The sequence below is a fragment of the Ochotona princeps genome, chromosome 3 (genome assembly GCF_030435755.1).
Source record: "Ochotona princeps isolate mOchPri1 chromosome 3, mOchPri1.hap1, whole genome shotgun sequence".
Taxonomy (NCBI): Eukaryota; Metazoa; Chordata; class Mammalia; order Lagomorpha; family Ochotonidae; genus Ochotona; species Ochotona princeps.
The window spans coordinates 85,071,722-85,081,936 of record NC_080834.1 but is presented as its reverse complement, the minus strand read 5'-3'; the positions used below and the strand labels follow the sequence as shown (position 1 = coordinate 85,081,936).

Sequence of the window (10,215 nt, the reverse complement as noted above, 5' to 3'; positions counted from 1 at the left end):
CATATCTCTTCTTTTCTTGTTACTTCAATCCCTTTACTTTTTTGTGTTTCTTTCCAAATATTTTTTTCTCTCCCATATTCTACTTTAATAGTGTTGTCTTCAACTCAATCTATTCTATTAAAATTGCTCACTGAGTTTATTATTTTGAACACTGCATTTTTAAATTCTGAGATTTTTATTTTCTACAAGTTACTCTATTGTTTTAATCTTTTTGGCTCTCTTGAAAATTTCGGTGTTGGTGTTCATCCGTGTGAACACAGTACATCTTAATCAACTTGGACTACCTGAATAAACTAAGATAGACTGGATAGATCAAACAACAGAAATTAGTTTTCTCACAGTTCTGGAAGCTGAAAATCTAAGATTAAGATGTAGCATGGTTGTTCCTGATTAAAACACCTCTCCCTGGAGCTGCCACTACGCATAGCACCCTAAGCCTTCACCTGTGGTGCCATGCTCCATACGGGTACCAGCGAGAGGACCCGGCTTCCATTTTCAAAAATCCAGCTCGCTACTAACATGCTGGGGAAGGCATTGGAGGAGCTTCCAAGACCTTAGACCTCTGCTTCCATATGAAGACCCTGAAGATGCTCCAGGCTCCTGGATTCAGATCGGCCCATCTTTGGCCATTGTGGCCATTTCAGAAGTAAACCAACGGATAGAAGATTCTCTGTCTTTCTGTCTCTCCTTCCCTCTCTGTAACTTTGCTGTTCAAATAAAAACACATAAAATTAACCTTTAAAAAAATACATCTCTTCCTATACTGTAGACATACATGTTTTCATTGTGTCCTCACACAGTAGGGAGAGATAGAGGAAGAGCAGGAGGAAGACCAAGATCGAAAGAAAGAGAGAAGGGGGGAGGGGGAGAGAGGAGAGAGAAACACCCTGGCATCTTTTATAAAGGCACTAGCCCCATCATGAGGATCCAACCCTCATGATATTATGTAAATGTAGCTGTTTTTTCAAAGCACCCAGTTCTGAATACCATCTTATTGGGTGTTAGAGTACCAACATAGATACTTTGGGAAGCCGCAGTTCAGTGCATGGCATTCTGCTCCAAATCTCCTATAAATCGCTCCTCTTGCATGCAAAAGATTCGTTCCCACGTCTGAAAGTCCCAAAGTCTCAACTAATTCCAGCATCAGTCTGAAGTCTTATTAAAATACCCTCTAAATCACATCAGTTAAGGCTCAAGATACGGGCCCAGCGGCGTGGCCTAGCGGCTAAAGTCCTCGCCTTGAAAGCCCCGGGATCCCATATGGGCGCCGGTTCTAATCCCGGCAGCTCCACTTCCCATCCAGCTCCCTGCCTGTGGCCTGGGAAAGCAGTTGAGGACGCCCCAATGCACTGGGACACTGCACCCACGTGGGAGACCCGGAAGAGGTTCCAGGTTCCCGGCTTCGGATCGGCGTGCATCGGCCCGTTGCGGCTCACTTGGGGAGTGAATCATCGGACGGAAGATCTTCCTCTCTGTCTCTCCTCCTCTGTGTATATCTGGCTGTAATAAAATGAATAAATCTTTAAAAAAAAAAGCCTCAGGATACAATTTATCCTGAGATAGCATAACTCTCCATTTGTGAACCTGTAAAATCAGACCAGTGTGTGCCTCTAAAATTCAATGGTGGGGTAAGAATAGGATAGATATTCCCATTCCAAAAGGGAGAAACTGTAAAGAAGAAAGAGGCAGCGGGCCTCCAGCTAGTTCCAAACTGAGCAAGGATCTTAGAAATTGAAAATAGTCTTCCTTGTCTTGTTTTCGGGGGTCCTTGAGGTTATACTACCACCTCTGTAGCCCCGTTGGGGTGAGCCTTTAGCTCTGCTATCCACCTCCATATCTCCAAGTGGGGGTTCTGTTTCCATGGCTCTGTTCGTCTAGGGTCTGCCCTTTTGGTTCTGCTGGGCCAAGACCCATCAGCTAGTCCCATTCCTAAGATTCTGTGCAGAGGCTGTCTGGCATGTTGGAACTGAGGCAGCAGCGCTGATGAGCTCAGAATCGCCTTACAGGTTATTTGACCCTTTTGAAGAACAGTGTATGTTCACAGCACAAGAATTCCACTAGCTCTTCTTAATTTCATCCTATCTCTATCCCACTCAATCTGAACTGACAGTTTGATAATATAAACTAGCAAATGGCTACTCAGCTACATCCTTAGAAAACATTTTTCTCATTTTTTCCCTCATGTCCAAACTCTAAACTTCATGTTTCTTTTTTCTTAAGAATTCCTTCTTTATTCGTCTCTTGCCTTTCACATTTTACCATAAACAGGCAGAAGTTCCTTTAAAACTTTGCTTAGAAAGCTGCTAAGTTACATATTCAATTTTATTGCTTACAAGTTCTACCTTCCACAAAATACTAAAACACAATTTAACCAAGTTATTTCTAACTTTATAGCAAGGATCACCTTCTTCAAGTTTCCAACAATACCTTCCTCGTGTATCTCACTGAAATTACTGCTACTAGCCACTTATTTAGTATGCACAACAAACCTTCTTGTCTCTATCCAGTACTCAGTTCCAAAGCCTCTTGCACGTGTTTAGTATCTGCTGCTGCAGCACCCCTCTCCCGGTACCAAAAGCTGATTTAATCAATTGGGGATTTCATAGCAAGATACCATAGACCAGGTAGGTTAAACACTACCCTTTCACAGTTCTGGTTGCTAAAATAATCATATAGTAAATGTAGATATTTTTAAGTCTATATTCAATAATTCTAACATTTTCTATACTTTTTGTCTGTTTCTGTCACATAGTGTTTCTGTTTGGTTTCTTGTTTGGGACCTTTGCTCACACATTTGGTATATCTTTGACTGTATTTTAGAAATTATATATGAAAAATTGTGACAATAAGCTGACACCCAGAATTATGTTAACTAAATACAAATGTAAACTAAATTTTATTTCTAGTAGGTTTCTCGAAGCAACAGGGATCTAGGGTCTGCTTAAATCAATTTCTTTGTTGTTTTTATTTACGTGAACAATCAATTTTTTTTTCAGCTGGACTTTATAACTATCACATACAATTTTTTTTCTTTTTAAGATTTATTTATTTTTAGTGGAAAGGCAGATCTACAGAGAGAAGAAAAGACAGAGAGAAAGATCTTCCATCTGCTGGTTCATTTTCCAAGTGGCCACAATGGCCAGAGCTATGCCGATCCAAAGCCAGGAGTCAGGAGTTTTTTCTGGGTCTCCCACGTGGGTGCAAGGTCCCAAGGCTTTGGGCAATCCTCAGCTGCTTTCTCAGGCCACAAGCAGGGAGCTGGAATGGAAGTGGAGCAGCCGGGATACCAACCGCACACATATGGGATCCCAGTGAGTGCAAGGTGAGGCCTTTAGCCGCTAGGCCATTGCACCAGGCCCACCATACACATGCCTTATGTAGTTTTGTTGATATGAATTCTACTGTAAGTGCAAAACTGAGATTTCCCTTTTCACTTCTCCAGCTTGATTTCAAGGTCACTGTAAATGTCACAAAGCAATCATCATAACCAGAAATAATTGCATTTTATTTAACTCAAACTATGTAAATTACAAATCTTATTAAATTTGCAGGTCAGAAAAAATAGCATCCCAATCCTTAGGCTCACTTTTATCACTATAATAAATTTGGCAAAATGCTTTGGTTCTTGAATTTGTATTTCATAGTTATTGTAATGTTACATGTAAACATAAGCTTCACATGTAGTTAATGATTTCAGGAAATCATTGTTAAAGACAAAGGCTTTTCAGCTTCAATTTACAACCACAACTTGATATTTAAGAATTGTATATCTGTTTTCTCAGTTCTTTTTCTTAACTTCACCTTCATCTCATTCTTTCTTCCATGATACCCTCTGATGCCAAAAGTTACCCCTGCAGAGGATCCTTGGAAATATGTTCTGGACAAACCTCAAGAGAAGAGAAATTACTTGTTTTAGAGTATAGTTAGTAGCAGAATCTGCCATGCCCCAATTACATGCTAAACCAAAATGTCTCTCTCTGCCTTACTGCCTTCCCCCAACCTATACTGAGCCCAAAGCAGCGAAAGCCACACCTCTTCATGGAAAAGTCTGCAGATACAGCCAAAGCTTCACTCTCTTTCCCCTTGGCAGGAAAAATTTACCTTTAATTGACTCATTAGCTTTGTTCTCCTAGCAACCTGATGAGGTGGTTTATGTGAACCATGTTACTAAGCAACTTCACTTAAGCCAAGAATAACCTCTGATCTGCAAATCGCATCTGGAGGCAGAGGGTTTAGAAATGATTAATTAGTGCTGAGCTTCCACGGATGTATTTTTGACACCATGTACATCTATCGTGGAGACTGTGGAAGCTAGGTGTAGAATTTATTAGAAGGGATTCTGGCCCCTGGGGGGTGGTTTAAGCTGGGGCAGCACCTGTACCTTGCTATGTGAATCTCTTTTCCTTATACATGAGTTCTGTGACCTGGTGGCTAAAGAAAGAAACTGTGTGTTATGCATGGATATGGCAAGAGCCCCTAGAGAGAAAAGAGATGGTTGACTTTGCCCTGATCAAAGCTTATATTACACTGAGTGGGTTCACATCAAAAGTGGCCTATGTGGGGTGGGTGCTTTGGTGTAGCAGGTTAACCTGAAACTTGCCACAAGTCCCAGCTTCCTATCCTTCTTCCTGCTAATATGAAACCTGGGATGCACCACATTATGGGTAAATCCTTCAACACTTGCCACCCATGTGGGAAATTTGGATGGAGTTTCTCATTTCTGGCTTTATCTTCCTGGAAAATATTCTCTCTCTCTCTCTCTCTCTCTCTCTCAGTCTCTCTCTCCATCTCCCCTCAAGCTCCCTCTCTCCCCATTTCCCTCTCTCCCCCTGTGTGTATGTATTTGTGTCACTCTGCCTTTCAAATTAAATGGATATTTCTTCAAACGTGGCCTATGTTAGTCTGAATGTTTTGTTGACTCTAAGACCAACTCCTCATGGGTATTACAGAAGGCATTTGGGTTAGAACTGGGCAGGCTCTGCATATCCTACTGTGCCTACAACCAGCACCAGCATGGGGACATAACTTGATTACAAGAGCAAGCTTCTAGTTGGTTCTAGTCCCTGTTGCTCCATTTCTGACTCAACTGCCTGCTAGTGGCCTGGGAAATCAGTAAAGGATGTCCCAGGTCCTTGTGCCCCTGCATCCAGGTGGGAGACCCAGAGGCAGCTCCGGATTTCCAGGTTTAAACTGCCAAGCTCTGGCTGTAGCAGTTATTTGGGGCATGAAACAGTAGATGGAAAATTCTCTCTTTCTTCCTCTCTCTCTGTAATTCTGTCTTTCAAGGAAAATAGATCTTTTAAAAAACATTGGATTCCTATTTTCAGGATCACAAGAATTCAGTTGTGGTAATATTAACTCTAGTTCTTTAATACTTTTCAAGAGTAAATGCCACAGCCTAGATGAAGTGTGCCAGTTGAAATGCGTGAGTGTTAGAAACAATCTTGGCACAGTATGACTTCTAGAGCATGGCATAAAGCTCAACAATGCTGCAAGTCCTCCTCCTCGTCTCTCTCGGCTTCCCTCTGCTAGGAAAATTAAGCTCACCTTAGCTGTTGTGCTCATCTGGGGTTTCTTCCTCAGGCACCGCGGCAGCATTTGAGTCCTCATTTTGCTCTTGCGACTCTTGCTCTTGCTCCTGCTGTTGCTCAGTGAGTCTCTGCTGCAGCAAGGCGTCCGTGTGCCCGTGGATGATCTGGTGGGCTGCAAGGATGTGTTTCCGCTGGGCATTCCTCACTGCACCAAGGTGACAGAAGCACTGTTAACTCTCAAGGTCTCAATGAATTTATTCCCAAATGCTTCAAGAGAACAATGATGGAAACAAAAGTTTTTGCAAACCACGCGTATTCTGATTTAGGGCTGATGGGGTTACATGGAAACAATCTGTGCTGTTGCAAAGCTAAATCAAATGCAAGCATCATCTCTTGCTGCCTCCTCCATCTCCAGTCTTTGTCTCAGTCTTGCCATCCTCCTCTTCCCACAAGGCTTGCCTTTTTTCTACTCCTCAACAGGCGGCACTCCAGCTGAAGTTCCAGCTCCCCCAAGAATTTTCCTTTGATAATGTTAGCTCACATGTACCATTTACCGCTTGAATATGTACCAACTAGTTCAGTACTGACGCATTTCAGACAAGTCACACTTTGTTTTCCACCTTGATTGTAAATCACTGAAAGGTAAAACACTGTGTTTTACACTTCTCTTTCAGATTTTGCTTCTAATGATGAGGGTACCTTTGGTTGACAATGAGTCTGAGCTGACGATTTTAGAAGGCGACCATTGCTCTAAATTCTAAGAACATTGTTGAGGCTTGGGACTGACAGCATTAAGCATTGGTGTCCTTAAAAACGATGGCAATGAAGATGATAAGGTTGATGTCATTGGCACCTAGCACTTGTCTTTACTTGGTGTCAAGCACTGGCTTAAGCAGCTGGCACATCTGGATTGTTAATTTAATCCCTCCACAATCCCACAAGAGAACATTAATATCCCCACTTTCAGAAAGACAGGTTATTTGTTGTAAGTCATTCACTAGTAAAGTGCAGTAAGAAGTACTGTTGATTGCTATTTCACTATCAGTGACTTTGTGGACGATAATTTGCACAGCAGTATGGCAGTTCACTGCAGTATGGTTGAAAAGTGGCATCTCTGGAGCCACACAGATGGTAATGTAAATTTACAAAGTGCATTCCTCTAAGCACTAACTTCCTTAATGAAGAAGGAATATATCTACAGCCGTTATAAGACATTTAAAAATGCTTAGTACACTGTCTTGAATTTTATTAACACTTATGACTTGGCAGTTACTATTATTTTACATGTCTCCTTAAGATCTTGATGATCCATCAGGTTTTTAAAAAGTGTGATAACTTGGACCCGGTGTGGTGGGTAAGGTCCTTGTATTGGCTAAGGTCCTCGCCTTGAACGTGCCAGGATCCCATATGGGCACACAGGTTCTAATCCTGGCAGCCCTGCTTCCCATCTAGCTCCCTGCTTGTGGCCAGGGAAAGCAGTAGAGTCCCAGATCTTTCAGACCCTGCACCTGCGTGGGAGACCTGGAGGAACATCTTGGCTCCTGGCTTTGGATTGGCACAGCACTGGCCATTGGGGTCACTTGGGGAGTGAATCATCAGATGGAAGATCTTCCTCTCTGTCTCTCCTCCTCTCTGTATATCTGACTTTCCAATAAAAATAAATAAACAAATCTTTAAAAACTTTTAAAAAGTGTGATAACTCAAGATGTTCTATACACAATATTATCTTAAGTTTGTATAGAGTAAATACACTAATACATCCCCCTTGTTTGAAAAGGTCTTAGTGTGTGATCCTGGCCATATGACTTTGGTGACCCAACATAAATATAAAATTAAGAGGCTAATGGACACAAATCTTGCCCACAGACAAGCCCCCTGGATTCCTCCATTCAGGTCCTCCTCTGAACCCTTTCCTTCAGGTCCAAGAGGAACTGTGTGAGATGATACCAACTTGGTAAGATGGAAAATGCACATGTCCCAAGCCCAGCAACTGTACTGCTGAAAATTTACTCTGAGAAGCATGGCCAAGATATATGTAAAATACAATGATTTCATCATTGCTAGTAGCACAAAAAAGTCTGCAAACTAAGTGTGACTTAATAAGTCTACAATAACTGTAATGTGACAGTGAGATATTGCTTTGTCCTCTCTGGATACACTCACACACTTCTGCCTTGCATATAGTTGATTAGGTGACCTGACATATCACACACTGTCTGGATTAGGCCTGTGCAGAATTTCCCTGAATAATCCTGAACTCTTCTGGGCTGTTAGTTACCTGTCTTCTCCTGGTTATATGCCTCCCTCTTGGATCAGGCCTAGCACCAATAGTCTGAGAGCTCTGGCAAAACTTCTTGCTACCTGCCACTCATGTGGGAGACCTGGATAGAGCTCTCAGATCTCAGCTCTAGCCCTGGTCCAGCCCCAGTCCAGCCCTAGCCATTCATCATAGGCAGCTACAATGGGGAGAGAACTAGCAGGTGGAAGCTCTCTGTCTCTCAAATAAACGCATTTAAATTATAATTTTTACCAAAGGTGAATCAGGATATTTAGACTTAGAAATGGTCCCAGCAGGAAGAAGAAATCTGTGGCCTGAGCAAAGGAGCACAGCACACGTAGACCCTTCAGGCATCCCTGCTTCACTGGTGCCTCGCCAACAAAAGCTACCTTCACTTGAATCACAAAACACACCTCATCTGAGAACCTGGGAATTTCCTTTCATACAAGATTGCATTTGGCAACCTGTTAAGTTTATTGGAAGCACATCCCATTGATTCCAGGGTGATGATGTTGTGGAGTTTGACTACAGGAAAAGAACTTGACATGGTCTGAAATATGAAAACTCACTGGCTCTCCTTCAGTAATTTCCTCACACCTCTGTTCAGTTTTAAATCTCTGGGAAAATGAAAATAATTTCCATATTTAAAAGATTTTTTTCTTAATTTTTTTTTGGAAAGGCAGAGCTACAGAGAGAAGGAGATACCAACAGAGAGATCTTCCATCTCTGGCTCACCCCCCAAATGGCCACAATGGCTGGAGCTGAGCCATTCTGAAGCCAGAAACCAGGATCCAGGATATCTTCTGAGTCTCTCACATGCACACAGGGGCCCAAGGACTTGAGTTATCTTGTGCTGCTTTCCCAGGCCATAAGCAGGCAGTTCAGTTGTAAGTGGAGCATCTGGGATACAAAATGGGCCCATGTGGGATGCTGGTGCTACAGGCAGAGGATTAGCTGGCTACGCCAAGACACTGATCCTAATAATTTCTATCTTTTAAAGATCCTGAAGTGAAGCATTTGCAATGGCTTACCTTTTTCTTTAATAAAGTATTTCTGTACCTCTGGGATCAGAAAGCTGTAAACCAACTCAGCAACAATTTCCTCTGACTGAAGATGAGTTCGACTTAAGAAAAAAAAAGACACTATTTCAACTTTGTTTCTTGGCAGGATCTACTGATGTATATTTGGCTCTTCTTAGCATGTTTAGGGAACTCCACTGCTCAAATCCTGCCATCATCAACTCCTTTCTGGCAAGCTTGCTTAACTTCATGGAAGATTTGGATTTGACCCTATCCTTGTTCCATCACCTCCCATCCTATCACCCACTAGGAAGAGAATGTTAGAAACAGCCATTTTTGCATGGAAGCCCAAAGCTTTGAGTGAAGTCCTGGAGATGATGCTCACATGTATTTCACAGTGCTTTCATGCCCCTGAGTATTCTACAAGTCAATAATACAAAAATAACCTAGACTGCAACAGATAACTGAAAACTCAATCCCCCAGTTTCCTTCCATAGAGATATAAGCATGGTGGATTCTAAAGAGTTATGTTAATAAAACAATGGGGACTTTGATTGTGAAGTGATAAGCAGCCCACGAGCCCAAATGCAGCTAACAATAAATGGACTGCTCAGTCTGTGGTCTATTCCCTTGGTACATACCGGTGTTCCATTTCATAAGCAATGTCATTGATTTCCTCAACCATCTTTTCAATTTCTGCCCTGGCATGTTCTTCTGCAGTGCTTTCTTCAGTATTCAGTATTATCTCTTCCAAATAGGAGGATACAGTACTTTGATGAACTTTAATAACCTACATAAAGTAAAAACACCCTTACTTACTAAGAACAACAATACCATTGTAAACAGACAAGAAAAGTAGACGAGTATTGTCTGACTTCTTTAAAGCTCATGCATTTCATCAATCAGGTCAATAATTCCTTTCCTTTACCATCAAATCAGTGTGTTCTTCCACCTAGCTACTCATTTTGGGAATTCATTCAGCCCATTTTAGAATTAAGGATCTTGCTTGAGAGTTGGCAGTAAAGCACTCTAGGAAGACTACAGCCTTCAGTGGGTCTTGGCTTTGTTCAGACCAGTTATGACCGGGGTCAAATGATATAACTGGAACAGAGTCTAGAGTGTCTTTGCCAATGTCCTTTCTATCTTTCCTATAAAATAATGGCACCCTAGTATTTAGTTAGGCAAATAAGTGCCTAGAATAAAGACTACATCTCTTATCATCCAAAGCAGCTCTGACCAGGTTCTGACCAAGGGGCTATAAATAGGCCTTAACCAGGAAGGATTTTTAAAGGGAAAGATTTAGCTTCTTTGTTTCTCATTTCATTTCTTAGTGTGTGGGGACATAGTTCTAGATGATCAATGATCACCTTAAATGAACACAATGGCC

The 10,215-nt window shown here is 41.9% G+C and overlaps 1 protein-coding gene across 1 annotated transcript in view; it reads right to left on the bottom strand.

Annotated features, from left to right (window-relative positions):
• Positions 1-3,729: 3,729 nt before the first annotated feature.
• The window catches only part of CFAP91 (cilia and flagella associated protein 91), a 52,848-nt gene continuing 46,362 nt past the window's right edge, over positions 3,730-10,215 (bottom strand). Inside the window, exons 15-18 of the mRNA XM_004577876.3 lie at positions 9,470-9,618; positions 8,841-8,932; positions 5,548-5,736; positions 3,730-3,887 (exon numbers count right to left, since the gene is read on the bottom strand). Of these exons, the coding sequence (XP_004577933.2) occupies positions 5,549-5,736; positions 8,841-8,932; positions 9,470-9,618 (429 nt within the window). The 3' untranslated portion in view covers positions 3,730-3,887; position 5,548. The remainder of the gene's footprint in view (positions 3,888-5,547; positions 5,737-8,840; positions 8,933-9,469; positions 9,619-10,215) is intronic.